The sequence below is a fragment of the Brachionichthys hirsutus genome, chromosome 1, assembly GCF_040956055.1.
Source record: "Brachionichthys hirsutus isolate HB-005 chromosome 1, CSIRO-AGI_Bhir_v1, whole genome shotgun sequence".
In the NCBI taxonomy this organism is placed as follows: Eukaryota; Metazoa; Chordata; class Actinopteri; order Lophiiformes; family Brachionichthyidae; genus Brachionichthys; species Brachionichthys hirsutus.
The window spans coordinates 13,142,866-13,166,197 of NC_090897.1; the positions used below are offsets into that span (position 1 = coordinate 13,142,866).

Genomic DNA, 23,332 nt, shown 5'->3' on the forward strand with positions numbered 1-23,332 from the left:
TAACCTGGTGCCGCTTCTCTGTCAATTCAAAAAAGTCGGATCAACTTTAAGTCTACACACACACACACACACACAAAAGCAAGTGTCAGCATGGCCTGGCTTTAAATTACAGTTCTGGTATACCTCAGGGGTTGTAAGTGAAATTCTATCCGTATGCTGTTTGCATTGATTTCAGAGGAAATCGGTTCATGGGTGTGAAGTAAAGCACATTTCCTGCTCTGAGCAGAGGTCGGTCCAGAAGCGACGCGTCGGCTCAGGATGGGACTTCTGAGCGGTTTCACGTCATCCCGTGCTGTTGTGGGTCGGGCTTCATGCTTCTCTGATGCTCTATGATGAGGAAACTATTGACCCATGTTTGTCATTAAATTACATTCTGTTGATTTTGGTTTTACAATCATTTTGAATGTTCCCATTGTTCTTGTTGTTTTCCGCCTTTTATACTTTGTGTTCACATCCGCGAGTCACCAGCTCATCTCATTCAACACCTTCGGGAGGTGGATGTCGGCGCTTGGTTGGAAAAGCGACTCCACCAAACTGCGAATCTTCGCGTTGAGGCTCTTGAACGCTCCCCGTTTTCTCATCCAACGGAACATTTTCAAGAAATCTTTTGACTTTTCGCACATTTTAAAGAAGAATGGCTGACATGAATAAGCTGAAAGGGGGGTTAATTTGTACTTGATCTGTGGGGGTTATTAGGCAGCTGTGATGTCGTCATTAAAGTCGGTGGGTTTAGTACCAGCAGACAGTACATATAGTTTTATCAGACATTGTGACAAGTGCATTTGTTCTCTCCCTGAGGCGAGTAATGTTATCTCAGTAGTAAGCAAAGCCCGGTGACATTCATATATCCTAAAGTGTATAAAAAGCCAGAAAAGTCATGTTTGCTATCAACATATTGGAAAGTGCTTGGCTCTTGTATTTTGCAGGACTGTGTTTGTTTCATGGTGAAGAGTATATTTATTGGCCAGCAGTTGTCTTAGTTGGTGCTTAGTTGAACCTTCTATAAAAAACAGACACTTGCTTGTTTGTCTTTTGCTGACCCACCCACTGTCACACAACCCCCCCCCCCCCAAAAAAAAAGTACCAAATCTGGTGCTTGCAAGGATGTTTACAAATGTCTTCATTTTCTTTCTGTGTGAGAAAATTCAGAACTCTTCACCCTCCTCCGTCTCCCACCCGTCAGGAGTTTGTGTAAAGTGTACATTATCATGGTTCTTTTTTATACAATACTCTGTAACTTGCCTTTGTAAATTTGGGCTGGAACAAAAATAAATCTTTTTATGAGACAATCTGTCCTTGGGACTACGGAATGGATTCTGTCGCTGCTGTGGAATGGAGATAACGGTTTGCCGTGCAGCGTTCCTCCTTTCAGCCGACATCAAATGTTCCACTGTGTTTGTGCAGGTCTCATCCTCGAATCAATAATAGTCAACCTCCACTGTCGGGAAGAGACGTTATGGAGCATTAACTCATTTCTATGTTTGGCAAGTCATTAATATTAATAGGATTTGTAGTTTCTGGTTTTAAGACACCAGGAAGCCGATGTCCAATGCTGCTTTTAAATTCATAATCCCTTCAGGAGTGTGCTAAAAATGTACAATAGAATATAGAAATAGCTGACATGGACAAAGGAGAGCAGCGGCTGGAGAGGCCACGCGTTAGTTCTACTGCTGAGCAGTGTTTTAGTGTGAAATGGAATCTAGTTGTAGGTTGAATGGAAGTAATAAAATAGCTTGGTTCAATGAAAATCTTGTAAAAAATGTCATGTGTGGCATTTCTGAAAGAAAACGTTGGCTACGGAAAATACAACTAGATTTGCTTGCCGTCTTCTTCTATGGCTCTAATGATGCCTTGCAGCATATCCAGATGTGTTGCTGCCCTCTGCTGCCTGAAAATGTAATGGCAGCATTATTATACCATGACTCAGTGTCTAAAACACTAATCTTTGTGTATAAAGCTGCACTGCTGGTGGAGGTTTTTACTGGTGGGCGATCTAGATACCGTGAATGCACATTGTTGAAGGTGCACATTGAAGGTTGACATTTATCTTATGGGTGAGTAAAGTCATCAGAGACCGGTTCGTTTGTCTAATGGGGTGTTGTGAGCCATGAGCCCGTCAGCTTCACCACCTGTGAACAGTTGTGTAACGACTCGTGGGTGAAGGTGAAACGTCTTCTTCAGAGCCTCAGCAGAAGTCCAGGTGCTTCAGATGAAGGATAAAACGCCCAGCTGCTTGTTCACACAACTTCAAATTGTCTTTTGGTGGCCTTGAAAACATCCTTTTAAACCTGCAAAACACGATTCCAGTGAAAACGCAATAGCCATGAATGGACACAAATCAGACCCTCTGCATTGTCCATCCAGACAAAATAATTGTTCCTCTACATTCTTTAATCAAAGAGGAACAGAAATAATTTTATATGAATGAATGAATGGATTAGTTCTGTTTGTGTTTACACAGATCCAGTTAATCGTTTTTCTATTGTGAGTCTTTTCTTTTTCCAGCTCGATACACTTTTGTGTACTTTAGGACCTTTATTTAAACAAATGAAGTTATTTGAAGTCTGTCTTCGGCTCTGAAAAATGTGTTGAGCACATTTTTGTACAAATGAAGTGTCAGCTGGCGCTCTGAATGTCTGAACTGTTGGGTACGTCACTTAGCATAAACCCTGTTCAAATGTTGTCTGCATCTGCTGTGGAACTCGCTTCCGTCAGTCAGTCGGGATATTTTTATCTGCCCCTAATGCCCCTGAACTGAGGCCACGCTGTGGGCATTAGCATAATGCAACATCAGTGACAGCAAGTGATTATGTGGGGGGGATTTTGTTGAGTGTAAATGTGAAATCTGATTATCTCCTGTGCTCTCAGCTCGGCAGAGGGAGGAGGGTTGAGGAGCAAGCCGGAGCGAGGCTGGCTGTGGGAGAGATTCAGATGGGAAGGAGGGGTTAGGAGTGCTAAAGTGCCGAGCCAATGGCTTCTCCACGCAGCGGCTGGCTGGCATCAGGAGAGGACAGGCCGCTCAGAGGAAAGACACCTTGAGGACGGCTCCTCTCCGCTCTCTGTAGGACGACCGAGGGTGATTTCCAGGAGGTGTTCATGGGATGCACCATCTATGCAGCCAGCCCCAAGGCCCTGCCCGCTGACGAGGCCCCAGGCCAGGACCGATACCTCCAGCTCCCTCACTGTCGCCACGCTCATGGTAGCTGCAGTCAGAGGATAGCAGCCAGCAGAGCCAGGTCAGTCAGCCCTGCAGCTACCGGAGGTAGGCTGCGCTCCTTCCACGGGTAGTCGGTATAGCTTTTATTCCAACTGATCCAATAAGAGGAAACATCTGTCAGAGATGGATGTTTGAACTGGGACGAATGGGATGTCCAAGGAGAAGCAACTTTAACTTCAGACGTCCACTTTGTCCCTTTTCTTTACATTCAATGTGTCTGCGTTTATGTCTAAAGACACAGATGTCCCACTTTGTGGAAAACGTTGTGCCCTCGAGGATCATGAGCCTCGAGGGAAAGTCAGCCGAGTCCAAATGTACCTAAAAATGTGTGGTTTTTTTTAGAGAAGCAAACTGAAGAGACCAATTATGGGATGCACACCTTTTATTTGCTCGTACCTGCAGTGGTGGAATGTAACTGGATTCATTAGCTACATGTACATGTACTAGTTTAAGTATTTCGGGTCGAGAGACATCCTCACTTAAGTACACTTGAAACGCGGGATACTTACTGACCTAGTTTTCTACTTGCATGTAGGATCTCGGTACTTCTCCCATCTCAGCACACGCCGCAGTACTTTTTAATTTATTTACTTAAATCCAATATTTTTTATAACTATATAATATATATTATAACTAGTTTTATTATGTAATAAATCACAGCTAACCAGAGCCCGTTGTTGTGTTTGATAGTTCCTCTTACTTTAGACAGGAAGTGAGCCCATCGATGTTCAAGTTCATAAAACAAAAGTGGAGCAGCGGGGTTTTGCACTTGGGAAATTGGAAGTTTCTTATTTTTATTTTATAAGTAAAGTAGTAATTAAGTATAATTACATGATTACAATTTATGTCAGTTTAGCATAGATGGCAAAATCCTGCCAAAGAAAACGAGATCAACAAGATTCATCATACAAAACCTAATGATGGAAAATGATGTGGAACTTTTACTGAAGAGCAGTTAGAATAATACTAGTGACGTTACTACTAGTGGTAAATCCATCACCAATGATGCAGTTGCAACTACTTTAATTAATACTGCTTGATTTGCTCATAGTTTTATTTAAATATGATTAAACAGCTGGTGTGATTTTGTAGCACATACATATATAAGAAATGCAGTAGTCTGCTATTAGACAATACTGAGCCAAATGTTAAATGTTACTCTACCAGTAATATAAATATAAATACATCTCACTGATGTTCCCTATTTGAGCAGAGTGACAGTACAGAACCCGCTCGTTGTTATTCTGGGCGTCATGAGGAGGAAATAGCCTCGTTTTAATCTGCAGCGGCGCAAACAGCCCGCACTGGGCGATAGGTAAACTCAGCCCACGTCACGCAGGACGCAGGACGCAGAGCGCAGAGCGCAGAGCGCAGGGCGCAGGACGCGCCGCTCCACTCCGCTCTCTGCCTTCCCGTCAGCCGTGTGGAACGAACCGGATTCGTTCCTGTCGGTTTTCCGTGGATAAAGGACGCGGGATGATCTCACCGAGAAACGAAGCGCAGACCTGAAACGGTCTGTCGGAGTTACGGGGCGACGACGCGGCGGGAAAGGTCGCGCCACAGGTAGGAGACGAACGGTGACGTCAAGCTGGCGAGAAGAAGTGCAGCGCTTCCGGGGAATCTTTCAATGTAAAACGCATGGCGGCGACGTCATCGTTATTGTCATTGCGTAGTGGATCTACAACGAGATTAGCAGTGCCCTGTGAAAAGCGCAATTCTGGTTAGAGTATTAGTTAAGAAGTGCTGTTTAAAATAAAAGCACTCGATGAAATTGGAGGCGTAAAATGTCATTTGCTTTATGCAAATTGCAAACAATTATAAACAGGCAAGCCAATGTTTGCACAATATTGTTTTACATTTGCCTGTGGTCTTTGGTCTTTGGCTCCTGCTGACGTTGATGAATGTGAATATATTTATGAGATAGAATGTTAGAGTACAGGTACAGTCACACAGTAGCATGTATTACAGTACAAGTACAGTCAAACATCCTGTCTAAGAGGAGCATTTCCAAAAAGCCCTTGCGGTCTTGTTTCCGTTGAAAGTCCTTCGTACATAAATCATCGACATTTAACAATACCAATAAAACTAATATAAAATTACTAACTTGATGCAAAATAACAATACATTAAAAATAAATTACGTTCATAAACACAGTTACGTAAGTATTTGTGTTGGAAAAGAAAATCATAAGAATATGAATATGAATATCTTATTCAAGACTAAACCATAAACCTCTGTAAACAACTGCTTCTTGCCAAACGAGCTCTGTTATTCTGCTTTTATTCTGGAATAATCCCGCGTGTTCCGCGTCTGTACCTGGTCTCCTTTGACAATGTCGTCGCTTGTTTCTTCTTTTGACATAAATACCATCTATCTGCATGAATTTCAGAAATCAAATTACCAGTTGAAAGTGTACAGTATAATGTGAAGGTTATTTCACGGGTTATTATTTGAAAGATGGCTTAAATAAGTTTTTGAACTATAACTAAACTGTTAGAAAGACTTAATTTATTTGCATCTCGATATGACGACACAGCTACTTCATGAAACAATGTATTTTTTCTCCACATCCTCAAAGTGCCTGGAAAATCTCATCCTTTTCTGCATTTATTTTGGAAGCACAGTCTTATTATAACCAACGCATGCGAACATTTTCAAAAACATTTAACATATTCTTATCCGGGGTGAACCCGGCCTCCTTTCCAATGCCCGCTGGTCTCCTCAGCAGCGATCCAGGCCAGCACACTTAATGAGGTTAGAGCTTATTGGATTGGAGGCTGTCCTGTGACGCCACTAAATGTTTCTCTCCTGAGATAAAGAAGGATGTGGGGGAGAGGAGGTTTGTGATGAGGCGTGTGACCGGAGCAGGAGGGAGGTTCTGATGGCGGTGAAGTTTATGTGCCATTAACATTTATGGCTTGTCCTCACATAAAGTCAGTGTTCACTTGTTAACCGTGCCGCGTTCTCCTGGGAAAATTGCACCGTTGATGTACATCAAGAATAAACCTGACTTTATGCGTCACGCTGGAAGCCACACATGACATTGCCGTTTATTCCCTCCAACAGCAGTTCAGGTTTTTACTGGCATCAGTGGACTTTTTGCAGGATTAGACAAAAACCACATCATGAAACTTTCAGAGTACATTTGGATGCAAGGTATAGATTCTTTTTTTGTCTCTCTCTCTCTCTCTCTCTCTCTCTTACTTTAACGAAAGCCAGGAAGCGGTCGTTCTGCTGGTGCACATGCCGTGCTGGTATTTATATTGAGGTCCGACTGTTGGAGCTTGGTGGACGTGTGCGCTCTATTGAGCGGCCTTCCAGTTGGGATAAGTAGCAGATATCAGGCCGTCATTCCCACGAGTGTTGACTCGCTGTCCAGTGAAGGGCTGGTGTGGCTGTTGAAATGACACCAGATCAAACATTTAAAGGGATATGATTTCAGGACGATGGCCCACAGTGAATGGAGCGGAGGCCTGAACGCTAACACTGAACACCGTCTCACAAATGATCCCAAATAAAGGGGCCGCCAACGTGTGCTAGGGGCGTTATGTGTTTGAACATTATTTCCACAAGGCTCCTTTCTGCGTTAAAACCGCACAGCTGGGATGAGATCCGTCTCAACCGCGACCTCAAGGTGAGCGGCTCCGACAAAGCTCTCCTCATGTCCTGTGATTGACCTTTCACCTCCCCCACCCAGCCCTCTGTGATCACAGACAGTCAGAGGGGAAACCTCGCGGTTCACAAGGGCGCTGTTGTTTGAACAGGTCAGCAGGTGAGGCGAAGCTTCTGGCCAATTAGGGATCACTCACCGGTGCAGGTGCCTATTCACATTGCACCTGTGATTATACCAGAGCAGGTGGTAACAACTTCCCCTCTCCCTGAGGAAAATAATGGGCGGGCCCAGTGGGGGATTGCATGTGAGAAAGAAAGACGAGGATGTGCAGATAAGAGGAGGAAGCAGAACGGAAAGTTAAAAACTGGAAGGACTTGGAGCACAAGCGCTTCTCTGCCTGGCCTTGATTTGGATCGATAATCCCCAACCAAGGCCATAATCTGGGATTATCACGAAGCTCTGTGAAGAGTCGGATGGCATGGAGGATGGAGGTTGTAGGACACCCCCCAACCTGAGACAGCTGTTAAACGCAATGCTGTTAATATAATGGATAAAGGCTGTCGCTGAAATCATCTCAGATCAATTAAACGTGTGCAGCTCAATCAATGAAAGCATTAGATCAATATAGAAAGTAACTATTAATAAGATTAGTGTAGTATACATATGTAATATATAAATCACATAAACAGGCTACATTAGTACTAACTGGCTGCACCTTGAACAGAGCTCTTGTAAAAAAAGAAAATGTTTTAATGATGAAATCCGAATTAAATTAAATAAAAAATAAACTGCAACCAGTAAAAGTTTCAATTACTTGTATGCATTTAACTAAGCAGTCATATTAGTTAAATGCATATAAATACATATCTGGAATAATGAGTCAACGTTTAAGGATAACACTAATTATTAAAATCTCTTTAACAACAAAAAAAGCGCAACACATGAAATAGTTGGAAGCTAAAGTTACTCAGTGAAAGTAAATTAATGGACGGTGGCGGCTCGAATCGATTTTGAGCCTCGAGTCAAAATCCATTTTGCCACACGATGTTTGAGGGCTACTGGATCGTCCAGGCCTGTGGCCGTGCGGCTGTAGCTGATAGATGGAGACCACTCATTTGTTTTTCCCTCTCTGGAGATGTAAAGGCTTGCATCCTTCCCTCCCACAGGAAGCCCGCTGCTATCCATTTCAAATTTCATGCAAAACAGCCCTCATAAGCCTTCAACGCGGCCCGAGCCACATAACCCGGCACATATTTTTCCATATTTGTGTGTGGCGTTCCTTCCTCAACGTGAGTGTTAGTCTGAAGGCATCACCTTGAACAGTTCCCGGTGGCGTTCTTCTTCTCTTCGGCCTGTAGTCGTTTGTTTCAGTCGATGTTTGGCTCTGAGAACTCTATTTTTTAAAGAATGTCTGAGTCAGCCCACAACAGCACATCAGGTCAGCCATCTGCCCCCCCCCCCCCCCCCCCCCCGAGCTGCTCTAGTTCTCTGTAGACATCTGCGTGAGAGCAGACAGCAAACCCTTTTACACAAGGACGCAGCTGTGAGGGGAGATGTTCAATGTAAACCGGCAGAAACAGACTTTGAATGTTGCATCATCGCCGTGTTGACTTAAAGACAGAGTCCACCTGTTTGGCTCAGTTCATTAGGAATACGTCACGCACACGTTTGAAGTGAAACCCGGACACCAAAACAAACATGGTTTTTCCGAGTGCACGTGAACGCCCCGTGGAGAGCGGCCTGCTGTTAACACACGGCGTGTTTGTTTTCTAGGGCCAGGAGCATGAGCGAAGAAACAGGCCGGCTCTCCACGCCGGACCTGGAGCCCCCCAAGGACGACGACGCACACGGACACTTCAGGCAAATCTCACGCACACAGACACACTGTCACCCCACGCCCCCCCCCCCCCCACACTCCCACACAAACACACAATGTCACCCCACTCCCACACAGACACACACTGTCACCCCACTCCCACACAGACACACACTGTCACCACACCCCCACACAGACACGCACAGTCACCCCACTCCCACACAGACACACACTGTCACCCCACGCCCCCCCCCCCCCCCCCCCCCACACTCCCACACAAACACACAATGTCACCCCACTCCCACACAGACACACACTGTCACCCCACTCCCACACAGACACACACTGTCACCCCACGCCCACACAGACACACACTGTCACCCCACGCCCCCCTCCCCCCCCCCCCCCCCACTCCCACACAGACACCATCTGTATCCTGTGCAGAGTCCCGGGTACGGCCCTAGAATATTTATTTTCACAGCATTTATTTTGTCCTTTTATTTTAACTGTATTTGATGTCAAACAATAGTCACACACACACACACACACACACACACAGAGGCTTACAAAGGACATTTTTGTTTAACTCCCAAACATTTTACTTGCTGCACATCAACTTGTAATAAAGCGTTTCCGTGTTTTGCAGCATTTGTTTGTTTGTGGTTGTTTTTTAGCCCCTGCAGACACCATTAGTTTGAGATTGTGTTATATAAGAAGGTTTCCTGGCAGGAGCACGATAATCCAGGAGAATCTGCTGGGGGGGGGGGGGGGGTTAGCTCTGAAGCACGGTGTTGTGAGTCGACTCGCTCGATGGGCGGGGCTTGAAAGCTTTCTGCTCACGTCAGTCTTGAACTCAGAGCATTCATTAACCAGCGTGTTTTTAGTGTTTACCCCCCCCCTTAGCGTGGAACCCACCTCCTCGCCGTCTCTGTGCAGTTCAGACAGAAGCTGTGAAGCTGCGTTCGTTAATGTACGACTACGACTCAGCTCTAAGCAGAGCAGGAGCTTCCGCTGCCAGCGACCTTTGAGGTTGACCTTTGAGGCCTCTGGCCGGCCGGTGAGCGGACGACACAACCGCTGCTCTTTGAGCTTTGGAGTCTTCTTCACTGTGTCCGTTCTGTTTGTTAGGTGGGCTACACTGACGCTGCTCGGTGTGGGCTTGGTCACGTCTGCGCGGGGGGGGGGGGGGGGTTGTTACCCTTTGTGGAAGTTTGTGATCTGTTTACGGGGCATTTACACAACAAAGGTTTTACCGTGAAACAGAAACTATTGTTACACAACAACAGCCGCACTGTGAGGGGGGGGGGGGGCAGCTCGGTGGCACGGTGGTTAGCGCTGTTGCCTCACAGTAAGAAGGTCACAGGTTGGAATCCGACTGCCTGTGAGGAGTCTGCATGTTCTCCCCGTGTCTGCGTGGGTTCTCTCTGGGTTCTCTCTGGGTTCTCTCTGGGTTCTCCAGCTTCCTCCCAAAAACATGTATGTTAGGTGAATTGGTTACGCTAGATTGTCCATAGGTGTGTGTGTGTGTGACTGATTGTCTGTCTTAGTGGACCTGCGATGAACTGGCGGCTTGTCCAGGGTGTACCCCGCCTCTCGCCCATAGACAGATGAGACGACCCGGGTTTCGGAAGAAGCAGTCAGGAAAATGATTACAATGTAATTCCTTCTAAAATGATAACAGCTCGTCCCCGTCGGCGTCAACGACGCCTCAAGGACAGAACGCCAAGCAGCCTACCAGCCTTCCAGCCTTTGTCTGCTGCTGTTATGCTCCTTCAGCAGCATGAAGATGTGCAGCTCTTAAACTGATCCCTGCTCTGTTAGGTCTAACAGACAGTCAGTGGCTGCCTGTAAAGAATGGGCTGTAAAACCAAAAGTAGGTGCTGAAAGACGATCAATATTATTACCAGCAAACACATTTACACAGAGAAACTCTGTGTCAGGAGCGCCAGGAGGAAATGAGCACACACACACACATACACACACGCATGCACATACACACCTACACACACACACATACACACACACCTACACACACAACTGGACTCAGGAATGCAGGGCTCCAATATTTGACCTTGAACTTCAAAGCATCTTCCTCACGCCGTGTCAAGTCATTCTCACATTCTATGAGCTGCTCTTTGAAACGGAAAATGTAATACTTTGATTTTAAACTCCCCCCCGGGCGGCACGGTGGCCCAGTGAGCAGGTTGTATGTTCTCCCCGTGTCTGTGTGGGTTCTCTCCGGGTTCTCTCCGGGTTCTCTCCGGGTTCTCCGACTTCCTCCCACCAACGTAAACATGTAGGTGAATTGGTTGCACTAAATTGTCCGTAGCTGTGAGTGTGCGTGAATTATTGTCTGTTTTTGTGTGGCCCTACGATGAACTGGCGGCTTGTCCAGGGTGTGCCCCGCCTCTCGCCCGTGGACTGCTGGGATAGGCTCCAGCACGACCTGCGACCCGGTAACGGACAAAGCGTTCTGGAAGATGCCTGAATGAAACTCCCCCTTCCTCTCTGCTCACGCCATTCGTTTTCTCACCCAAACGTTGAGGTCTTTCAGTGAGTCGATCCACTTCTGTCTGAACTCGAGGTCCAGTGTCTTCTCCTCCAGCTGAATTATTGACTCGGAGTCCACTTCCACACCGGCCGCCGGTGGGAGGTGTTTGCTTTCTAATTTAGGATTCAATTTAGGATTCTGTGCTGGTAATTAGCTTCACCATCCAGCCTCACGGCCAAGGGCACTGAGATACACGGGCAAAGACGCATGCGTGCACACACACACACGCACGCACACACACGCACGCACACACACGCACACACACACACACACACACACACACAGAGTTTTAGTTATTTCCAATCTCCAGATCCTGAGATGCCGGTAAGCAGAGAGAGGTGGCTTTGCTCCGGGGACATTTTGGAGTTATCACACCTCGTTATTTGGAATGTGAGGACTTAGACAGGTCCACTATGTATTTGTGATCTGCCTCCTAGCACATGGAAACACCACATACAGTACCAACAAAAACTTTCAAGAAATACTTCAGTACTTCTGGAAAATGTGCCGATTCCCTTGCAGCCTGTGGATTTATTCCAAACTGTCTGAATAAAGTCGAAGATAAACCTCCAGTGACGTTTCGCGAGCGAGATCTCCGTGTTATTTGTTTGTAGAAAGCGGCCGTTACTTCCCAGCGTGGCCTCATTTAAACTCTTCGACACGGATCTCCTAACGGCGTGAAGGGAATTGCCTGGAGCTGTTTTCTCCTGACTCTCAGCTCGGTGTAGCAGCCGTATTGATTAAGACCTGGATTGTGTGTAAAAGAGAGAGAGGGAGCGATGGAGGACGAGAGAGCTGCCTGTGTTTTTAATAATCACTCTCTTCTGTCCACCTGGGACTGCAGAGCCACTGGGAGTCCTATTTATAGGCAGCAGGCAGCAGGCAGCCTCGTGCTATTGTTCACAACGTTTGGAGGAGGCTGACTGTGACGAGGACAAGCATCAATCTGTGCAGGTCAAGCTAAAATACCGTTAAGCAGAAGGTAGCTGCTGACTGCAGATTCCTCCTGAAGGTCAGAGTGATTATAGATCAGTCATCTGGCATCCTGCATTCCCCCCGTGCTGTAAGAACACACCTCAGGTGGCGCTGTGTGACGTTAGGCACATCATTGTGAATACTAAATGCATCGCAGACCTACGTTCCAGATACGTTTTGATTTTGGGATTTTTTTGTGTGTGTGTATTTTGGAATGAAATCTCACACAACATATTTCTGCTGCAGTGAAAAACATGATGAGTGTCCCCTTCGACTGGGGCAGGCGTGCACGGCCGATTTAAAGGTTGTCGATGGCTGCAGAGATTGTCTTGCGGCTGTTTTGACGGAGGTCACGTGATGCAGAATGAGGGATGTGTGCGGCCGGTCCATCAGGAGAAGCTGCTTCCCCGTCACAGCTGCACCGCCCTGATTCACCTGATCTGATATTTTAACCTAATTGTTCTCTGCTCCGTGGAGGAAAGGACGATGTTTAAGGAGAATACTTTGGATTTATTTATTTTATCATTAATCATGGCCTGAAGACGCTGTTATTGAACTGCTTATTGACTCATGTTGAAAAGAGAAGTTTATGCAAAAGCTCTTGTGTCGAGGATTCAAACAATTCATGTTTCTAAAAGGATAACTTATCTCCAGAGGCAGCAGATCTTTGTCCACGGCGTCCTCCTCCATGTTTATACAGCAGTCTGGAAAGGACAAACCGAGCACTGGCTTTAGAGAGGGTCTTTTGCATTTTCTTTTTGCATTTGTTGCTATTGGATGAATTCATTTAGCTACAATCTGCATTGCAGTGCCAACGGATGAAACTACATCCTGCACATTGGACATTTGGATGATTTGGATAGCCACAGACGTGATGCTGCGCTAAAAGACGGAGGCCAAAGCTGCACGTCCCAATCAGTATCCTGACCACATGATGTCCGCGGCGAGGACAGGGATCATGATCTGTTTTAGTACAGAGTAAAGATACTTTAGTTTTATATGTAGTATTTGGATAAAGTACTGAAACATTTTGATTTCCTTCATATAATCACTACCACGGACTGATAGTGTTTGTACAGAACGCAGCGTTCAGAGTGTCCGATAATGTGGATGCTATTTCTGAGCCTGCTGAGAGGTTTTTCATGTTGTCACGATGGATCAACCGTTTCTGCTGTCTGATAATGAGACGTATTACTCAGACGGCAAAGGTTCTGAATACATTGGAGGAGAACTATTGATCAATGGAGATAACTAAGTACATCACTATATATATTGATGTCGGTCAGCGTTTCCATAAAAACATTGCTTTCTCCTGTGATTGACAAACAGTGTCTTTAGCTCCCAACCTGACTGCTTTTATCCTCCACATTACATCAGATGGACTTTGTGTAGTTGAAGGTGTCAGGAGTCGGACTCGCTTTCCTCCTTCAGCCTCCGTTGCCATTGAGAAATGGATGCCACAGTGTGAGATAATCCATCACAGGAGACGTGAAGCAGCAATTTAGCTTTGGCCGAGCATCTGTTTTGTCGTATCAGTGCCCTGATATAGCCTGGGCTCTCCTCGCTGCCAATCACTCCCAGTAGCACGCAGGAAAAGATAAAGGAAGAAAGGGGCAGACTGCTGGAAGCTATAATCCCTCAAAACATTTAACCTTTCAGACTGTCACTGAATGTCTTTTTCTTTTCAGCTTCTTAACTGGAACAGCAGATTTCTGCTGTTTTTTTTTACATTTTCTGACATTTTCTTTCAAGGGCTGATTATTAAAGTGTTTTATACGCTGAATTAGCGCTAGATATGCGTATCATGCTGTGACGTCTGCTGCATTGCTACGGCTCTTCCTCCTGAGGTAACGCCAGTGTCTCAGCTATGCATTTAAGATGAACTCATCATGTGGGAGCTTTGACTCAACCTGACGGTTATCATGCAATGAAGACGGGTGCATGTACAGAGATGGGTGGATACACAGAGACGGGTGCATACACAGAGACGGGTGCATACACAGCGACGTGTCATGTTGGACAGATGAAGGTGCCTTCAACATTGTTTTGTCCACAGTAGCACATTGAGAGGACTTGTAGATGCATAATAGAGTTATTATTATTATTATTATTAAACATGTTTCTTAAGAAGTGTTGTGTCAATTTTTGTTGTGTGTTTCATTCCCTCACAGGTTGCAGCTGATTGAAGACCTGTCCTACGAAGACGTGAAGAAATGTTATCGAGGATCGGTGAGTTTAATCTGATCATTATTGTTAATCCCACAAGTTTCTGCCTCAGTGTTTATTCAACAATAACAGCACTCAGTCTTTAAACATCGCCCTCCGAGTGATTAGAAGAGTATTTGGCAGCGTTCTGTTGATTGACTTGTAGATTTGGTACATAAACAATGTCAAGCATCATCACCGTTGACTTCATGAAGCCTCTGAGCCTCTCTCTCATGTAACGTAGTTAAAAATGGCACAACATGGCACGTTTAACACGTCTTCATTTTGCTGTTTGGGGGCAACAGACTTGCATTCCTTGCAGGTCCTCCAGACAGAGCAGTGTTGGTATTAATCACAAACAGTAAGAGTCACCTTGCATGAAAGAATAAATACATCTGATTGGCAGTTTTACAGTTAATAACGTCATATTCGTTCTATGTTCAGAGGAACTGCAGGACCCGCCCACATTGTTATAATAAAAAGCCGTCATTCTAGACCAGGGGTGGGCAAACCTTTTGACTCGCGGGCCACAATAGGTTCTAAAATTTGACAGAGGGGCCGGACCAAGCACAGATGGATGGAGTATTTCTGTGAGCTAATATAAATGACACATGAAAGCTATAGCATTAAAGGATTTGGCCTTTTACAGGTAGTATTACAGGGAAAAGGTCAAATGAATGAGGCTTAATTATAATACAATTTTATTTAATGATATAATTTGGACAAGTTTGGCGGGCCGGATTAAAAAGACCAACGGGCCGCATATGGCCCCCGGGCCTGGGTTTGCCCATGCCTGTTCTAGACTGTGATACTGCGTCTACATTAGCGTGGAGAGGACATTTGTTTTTCACACACATGACTTCTGATGCTGGTGATTCTAGGTACCTTCAAGGCAATTGTTAGGGATAATATTAACTCTTTGAGTGGCTCGGACCCGAGGACAGACGCTGCTTTATTATGCGTTATATATAAAAAGACAAAGACGGGCACCAGCAAACTGAGCATGTCTGAGTCGGGGTAAAGATGGATCAAACACAGGGCAGGACAGGCAAGTAGGATCTGGTTACCAAGGTGTTCAGACCTGGAGGTGTGTTTGAACTGGGAGGGAAGGGGTGGGGGCAAATGAATGAGAGCAAATGTGTGTTCAGGCAGGAGGGCGGGAGGTTGGACAGACAACCAACACATGGAAGGAGGAGAAGGAACAGGCAGAGAAAGACAGAGGTGCCAGTGTGTGTGTGTGTGTGTGTGGAGGAGCGGGGGGGTGTCCACTGGGTCCTGTACAGTTGCCTCCGAGACGGAGAAAGAGAGGCTTGAGTTTTCTGAGAAAGACGCAGCGGCTGTAAACTGAGGCATTACTGTTGTAACTCTGTCATAGTGTGTGTGTGTGTGTGTGTAGGTGTGTGTGTGTGACTAGCGGTAGCTGCATGGAGGCAGTCCTCCATCTCGGCCCGGGATACTGACTGGCAGGGGGACAGTGTGTGTCTTGCAGCGTCTTGCTCCAGGCCTTGGATGTACGCGAGTGTGTGTGTTTGTACGGCGCCAACGTGCTGAGCCTGGTGCAGAGCTCTCGTCCGTTGAGGGAGAGGGCGGTGTCTGCGGCGAGCCGAGCCCGAGGGGCCAGGGGTTCTGCTGCTGCGCATGCAGGCCGGCCCACCAAGGAGCTGCTCATGACTCTGCCCTGTCCCTCTGCACAGACTGTCAGCAAGTACAACTCGCAGTACCACAAACTGTTCCAGTGCGTGCCCCCGGATGAGATCCTCATGAAAGGTACTGGCTGCTGAATCATCTTTATTCAACTTGCTATTGCTCCTGGGTGTAAGACTTCGGCTTCACTGAAACCTGTTCTGGAATTCTACTTGTTTCGTTTTCCCGATTCCTTGTTAAGCTCCGTGTTACCAGATATTGAACGTGAAAGTGTTCAAGAGCTGAGATGATTCGTCGCCTATTGAAATAAATGTGTAAAGTTTTCCCCACCTTTTAAGTTATGGATAGTTCATGCTGTATAGTTTTTGTTTTAAATTAAGCCGGACGTCTTTAAAGTGTCCTGAAGCAGGCATGAAGATTTAGAATGATGACTTTCAGTTTTGTTATTAAGCATGTGGTATTTGTACATGCATTCCAAAACTCCTGTTCAGACACGATGAACGATTTAGAATTGTGCATTTCAGAGATATTCCTGTACAGCTCGTTTGTCCATTTGTCCACCTGCTGAAAGCGGATGAGGACACGTGTTTTGTCTCTGCTTTCCTCAGTGTACTCCTGTGCTCTTCTCAGAGACATCCTTCTGCAAGGCCGGCTATACATTTCCAGAAACTGGCTGTGTTTCTATGCCAACCTCTTTGGCAAGGACATTAAGGTACGGCGGACAGACAGACCGCTTCATGGCGTTAAACTGAGTGGAGGACTCGTCTGTGTAAATGCAGGCGATGCGCCGGGTCCAACCGCGGAGCAGCTGGACTCACTGAATCTTTCATCTCAACCGGAGATGAGAGTTTCTCTTTCATGTCGTTCATCGTTCCTTCTTCTTGACATCGGAGTGACAATAAGCTTCTTATTCAGACTGCATTCTTCACATTCTGGTTGAAACAAGACACGTTTCATGTCCAACGCCGAATCTAACTCACTGTCGTTTCCAGGTCGCTATCCCTGTTGTTTCTGCGAGGCTGGTGAAGAAGCACAAAACAGCAGGACTTGTGCCCAATGGCTTGGCTATTACCACAGACACTGGCCAGAAGGTAAACGCCTCCATCCACAGTTCCTGTCAATTCAAATGCTTTAGCTGACTAACACCCAGATCCAGTGTTCATTAGCACTGAATCTAACATCGATCTGAGGCTGATGGGAAGTTGTGCATTCTACATTTGTGACTTAATGAATAATCAGATGGTGTCTGTCTTTAAGCGACCTTTGTTCAAGGTCACTTGTTAACTCAGCTGGTCTATATAATACAACCCAAGAGTGCCATAGCTTTTGGCTTAAAGCATATATTGAGGGGGATTTCCCATATTGCACCAAGGGAAATATCTGTTTAATAATATCATTGCACAGTACATATTATTACTGTGCAATGTATCCGGTTGTGTTCAGTGCCACCCCCAAACACTGTGTGCTCTTGTGTTTGGGGGTGAAAGGTTCGCAGCTCCTGAATGAAACAACAGAGTTCAGGGTTCTGTTTGTAGTTGTTCCAGCTCATTCGCCAACAGGAGAGACACGACAGGACTGCTAATGAACCGAAGAGCACACACAGCAGCGGCGGCGGCGGCGGCGCTTCACAGCAAACAGCAAATGTCTTGAAATGAGTGATACTTATGTATGTAGGCCAGAGAGCTGTTTGCGTAAGCTGTCATAGATAATCACTTAGAGTTATTCATCAAATAATAACATGTGATACAAAAAATAATATTCCACATTAAAGCTTTGGAAACCATCAGGTGTTGATTATCTAAACTATTTCTAGCAAAGACTTCTGCTGTTAAAGTCTGTGTATTTTTTTATATAGTTTTCTATCTTTGCTAATACAGATGTTATGGTGTACACACATGTGTACATCCCTGAATACACCCAGCATCAACTGCCAGTGTGTTTGTCTTCCACCGGCATCCGGCTGTCTCTCTGAGCAGCTCAGAAACTCTTCAATTCATGAAACGTGATTATAATGGCAAATACACCTTTTTGACGTTATTGTCCAGAAAGAATATATGAGTACTATATTTTCTTTTACCATTTCATATTCATAGCAACAATTGTTTTTAATCAGATTTTTAAAGCAAATTTCAAGTGCATTTTTCTTTGACAAATTAGGCAGCCATTTTTTCTGTATATATACAGAAAAAATGTGTATGTATTGTATATTATTCAACACGTTTAACTTGGATTTCATGAACACAGTTCTGATATTGATTTTAGCTTCTATTCATGTACATGTTCTCAGGTTGATTGTGCGTCGTTTCAACCTTTGACGCATTAAATTCAGATCCGTTTCAATGTCAACATTTCTCTGTCTTCAGTATGTATTTGTGTCTCTGCTGTCGAGAGACAGCGTGTACGACGTCCTCCGCCGGATCTGCACACACTTACAGGTTCGGTACATGCACGCCTGCTACCCGTGCTCTCGACACGCTGTGCTGCTGCACGCCGCTGTTAAACGGGCGGTTTCTTCTCTTCTGCAGGTCAACGGGAAGAGTCTGAGCCTGAAGCAGTTCTTGGAGGAGCCGGCCTTGTCTATGGTCAGTCACAGCAGAGACGCAGAGAGAGACACAGAGAGACGCTTTAAAACCATAATTAAATCAAGATGTCAGCGTTTCAGTCCTACAAGGCTCTGACAGCCTTCGTGTAGAAGCAACACCTGACCTGAAGGGTGGCCTCCCTCCTCACACAGACAGGATCCCTAATCCTCAGGGAGTTATCCCGAGTTGTGTCCAGGCCTTCAGAGAAGTCACCTTGTGCGCTGTAGTCCTTAGAGATAATTCAGTGCTGTTGACATGCATGTCTTTCACTAGATTGTAATCTAGTCTGAAAGTACAAGATGAAAGAGTGTTTTTTGTCTGGGGATTGGATCGTCGAGCCCCCTGCCGTCGCCGGGGTGGGGCCCCGGGCGGCATCCCGGTCCTGGATTTTTACTTTTTTACAGGGGCTTTTCAACCGCTCTTAGTCTGACCCGCCACCCAGGCCCTGTTTGCCATGGGAGACCCTACCTGCATCATAAACCTCCTGACAACATGGCCCCTGGGATCATTCGGGCACTCAAACTACGATAAGGCGGCAGTTCAAGGGGGTGTAAATAAAGTCTGTAAAATATATAAAGTACACTGAAGCAGTTAAACACTGTTCACAGCTACCGTGGCCGTCGTGTTATACGTACTGCTAAGGCGCATAAATAACAGCTGTTGAGTTAGGCTTCATGGGAATTCACAGCTATTTCTATAATAAACATCGGCAAAATATTTTTACACAGTTTCTGCAGAAATTAGGTGTTTAGCAGATTTTAGCAGGCAATACTTGTTTGCATGAATTTACTCCAGCAAGTCATTAATAACACCTTTATACATTCTTACTAATAAACAGAAATCACGAGCTGCCAGGTCGCTAAGAAATCCCTACGACGACTTAAATCATTTGATTCCTTCCCAGCTGTCAGACTGAATAATAAACACACAGCCTGCAGTCACAAATACTAAAACTAAGACTGATCCAGAAAGCATTCCTAAAGCAGTAGCAGCTCAAAGGGTTCATCCAAACTTTAAACTCCCTCTTTTATTTTATTAAATTGAGACTTATTAGCAAACTGTAATGATAGATTTGAAATTTTAAAGCTTTGAAAATGTTTTGCCATAAAAGTTAATCATCACAGTGCAGCTCTGTGGATCGCCGTGTCAGCACTTGATGACTAACCAGTGATCTTGTGACACTTGATGTAGACAAGGCTCTGATGTTGTCCTGATAAATACAGGACACCTTCGTGTTTTCTGTTCCGTCTGTAGGATTCAGTACCTGACTTTGTGCTTCATGAGGCTGCGTATGGAGGTGTCACTGCATTGGACATTGGTCACAGCAGCTTCTAAACCTGCCGATGTACATGAAGATGTAATATCAGCACCAACATGACATCAATATTTCTTTCTCTCTTTCCTCTGTGTCATAAAGGACGAGTTTCCAATTACAGACGAGTTTCCGGTGGTCGACGAATTCCCATCAGTGTTAAAATGGCGAAGGAAACCCTTGGTGGTGTCCGTGTCTTCCTCCCTTCCCGACCTGCTGGGGAATTCCACCAGCAGCCTGAGCCCAGCGGATTCACCCTTGAAATCCGAGCAGTTGCTGGAAGGTGATAAAGACCACCCCTCGATATCATGCTGATGCAAAGATACAAAAGTCCCAGTCTGGATGTGTCTGTGAGACACACATTAATCACTTTAGGATGGTAAAATCTCTCAACCGCAAGGACGCATTAAGCCCTAAGTATAGATTAACTGGGCTTGAATTAAAACGCTCTGCGAGGATGCAGATTACGAAGAGATTAGCCAAACTGAGTCTGCTGTCAGCACGTCTGAGGGCCGTTTAGTGGCGGTGACGCCAGACTTCATATCATTACCTCCGCCAAGGAGGTTATGATTTGGCGGCGTTTGTCAACAGGATTACCGAAAAACTACTGGATGGGTCTTGATTTTAAAAAATGCTGACGATGTGTCTTGGTCTAATTTGAAGCCCATTGCATTTTGAGAGTGATCCGGAGACCCGTCTGGATACAAAAAATAATACAAATCCAGATTTTCCCATTTACTTATAATGGAGACTTTTTCAAAGAAGAAACCAAAAAGAAATCATATGAATTCACTCACCAAAAATCACAGTCATGACGGGAGTCCGATATGCACTACCATGCAAAATTTCTTCTGGTTCTGATCCAGAATGAGGTCAGGAAACAATATTACATTTTAACATTAAAAACTCAATTTACAGATTCAAAAATCAGTTAAAAAAAATACACATCAACACCGATTCACTTTTACTATTCATGGTTGGTGTATAAAGACACCAAGAACAATCTTTTGATGATGATCCAGATCACCATGTGGATGGTGTAAACCCAATTAGGAGAGGAATGAGCTGCTTGGCAGAGGTCTGACCTCTCTGAGTGCTTTGAGCAAAGCTGAGAGCAAAGTTCCAATAATTATTACATCAAAATTAAGAGCTTAATTAATTACAGTAAAATTATCAAAGTAAAGTAATATAAAATTCACATGTGACAGTGTCACCTCTGACTATTCACGAGGCTCATAGACTCTTGCTTTTAATAGTCTAAACAACAACAAGCCATGATTTCTAATATTTGCTCAGTGCTGTGATGGATTTTCAGCGCCAACGTGCACGCCATTAACGGTTTGACAGTGCTGAACGAGTCCTAGCACATTCAGATACATAAACTGGAGGACCAGCCGTGGAAGATACATCACAGCAAAGAACCGTTGAAGGCTTTATGTTCTGAGCGTGTTTGTGTGTGTGTGTGTGTTTATTACAGAGCAAGCCCTGCAAACAGACAGAGGTCTTCTATCAGAGCCGGTGGCAGAGCTGGGCCAGATGGAGTACCAGCTGCTCAAGTTCTTCACCCTGCTGTGAGTATACAGAGGAACGCAGAGACGCCAACGACACCACCTCACCTCCACACACACACACGCACACACACACACACACACACGCACTGGAAATGTGGAGATATTAATAGTGGACAGTCAAACCGAACATCAGGCCCTCCAGCACTAGCATGTTATTGCCTTACTTCTTGTATTCATCCAAAGACAAGTTGCCCCCGTGAGACTTAATTATCAGGATTATCATGCACCGAGTGATTTGTGCTCGTGAACATCACGCTGCTCTTGCCCCACCTGCCCCCCACCTGCAGCAGCGTGACACCACGACCCGCGGAGACAGTCCTTCAACCAGAGGTGTGAAGCTGCTCTGCTCCGGTGTCCTTGAGAAAGCAATGAATCCTTTCCTGTCCTCAAGGGTTTTGAGAATGTAGTGTAACGAGCAGAGTTTCAGCTTCATCTATGTATATGTTGTAAGACTGGGGGCAAAAACCTACGGCAATGTAGCGGAAATGTAAATACAGATAAATTACGAATCCATTTGACATATGAAGTCAGAACATATATGACAGTATATGTAATGTTTAAAGATCACATATTATACTATTTTTCCACAAGGTATCGCAGTTCCCAGACACGTATATGAAATATCTGTGAAGGCTTTTGTCAAAATAGCAAACAGCTGCTGCAGGACTGCGTCCCTCTTTTCGAGATTTCTGCCAGCGTTTCAGTAGGTGATTACAGAACTATGCAAACTATGCAGGATTCACTTGATGGTTTATTCTACTGTTTTTGGGTTGGTAGTGACCCAAAACCACCATAATAGGAGGGGCATTCAGCTCATGCTCATCACGCATGAATGCATAAAGGATGATGCCACATGGACCTTTAACACAGTTCATAGTGCACTTTATTTTTATGTGCATCTTACGCGGTTACACACAGTTAAAACGTCACACACAACGGTTGCACCACAGTAATATAAAGTGCAAGCATGGCCAGTTGTAAACTGGGTTGGTCAAGGACATCTTTGTGCCTTAACATGCTGACAGGAAGTCACATGTTGCCTCCCAGTGGCCATCTAAAGACATTGCAGCCATTCCTCCTCTGCACCCTCACTATCCCACACGTTAGGCTGACGTGTGCCTTTCCTCCTCTGTCACCAGCATCATTCTCCTCATCCTATCTTCGTGCTACTTGGCCTTCCGTGTGTGCAGTCTGGAGCAGCAGCTGTCCTTCCTCGGCAACCCAAATCTGCCCCTGAGAGAGAGGTAGCCCTGGAATGTGTACCAATAGTTGTGTTTATGAGTATTGCATTGTTTTATGGCATGTTAATAAGTGCAGGAGTTAAATCTGGTGCACCACATATGTTATCTGATGTTAATGCACCACTTTTATTCTCTCTGAAGGTTTTTGATTTAGTAAATGGAAAGACTCAAGTTCAGTTACTTTGATAGATTTACTGTTTGCATAGATACACCGTCCCTGTATTCTAACATTGTTTACTTCTCCTCCTCCAGGTAACCTCTGCTCAGATTTTCTGCTGGTTACTTGCACAGAGTAACCTGCACAGATCCAGGACCAGCTTTAGACCCCAGTCGAGACCAACCATGAAGACGCAACATGGACCCGAGCATCTCACGGCCCTCCGCTCCTCTGAAGGGCTTCGTGTTTCGTGATCACTTACAGACTATGCAAACACACAGATTATTTATTTCTCAATTTAAATGGCATGTTGCTGTAGATTACGATTGTCCAAAAGAGTCCCTCCCGTAGAAGTTTTTTTTTTTAATCTTTAATCGCGTGACTGTCATTGTTCCATAAATTGAGCAGTGATGCTGTTTGGGAGGGGTAATTGTCCAGGATGTGCCCC

The 23,332-nt window shown here is 45.2% G+C and overlaps 1 protein-coding gene across 1 annotated transcript; it reads left to right on the forward strand.

Moving 5' to 3' along the window:
- The first annotated feature begins 3,096 nt into the window (after positions 1–3,096).
- On the forward strand, positions 3,097–22,734 carry gramd2aa (GRAM domain containing 2Aa). Its single transcript, XM_068741795.1, has 10 exons — positions 3,097–3,236; positions 14,344–14,401; positions 16,072–16,144; positions 16,630–16,733; positions 17,014–17,112; positions 18,385–18,456; positions 18,547–18,603; positions 20,021–20,198; positions 21,393–21,486; positions 22,626–22,734. The coding sequence occupies exons 1-10, from the start codon at positions 3,097–3,099 to the stop codon at positions 22,732–22,734; spliced, it is 984 nt and encodes a 327-aa protein (XP_068597896.1).
- Positions 22,735–23,332: the final 598 nt, after the last annotated feature.

What these genes read in the sequence shown, in the direction of transcription:
- gramd2aa (XM_068741795.1), top strand. Translation starts at nt 3,097, where the DNA reads ATGGGATGCACCATCTATGCAGCCAGCCCCAAGGCCCTGCCCGCTGAC. An exon ending in TCTTTGGCAAGGACATTAAG is followed by an intron (nt 16,734 to 17,013) that starts GTACGGCGGACA and finishes TGTCGTTTCCAG; the next exon opens with GTCGCTATCCCTGTTGTTTC. An exon ending in ATCCGAGCAGTTGCTGGAAG is followed by an intron (nt 20,199 to 21,392) that starts GTGATAAAGACC and finishes TGTTTATTACAG; the next exon opens with AGCAAGCCCTGCAAACAGAC.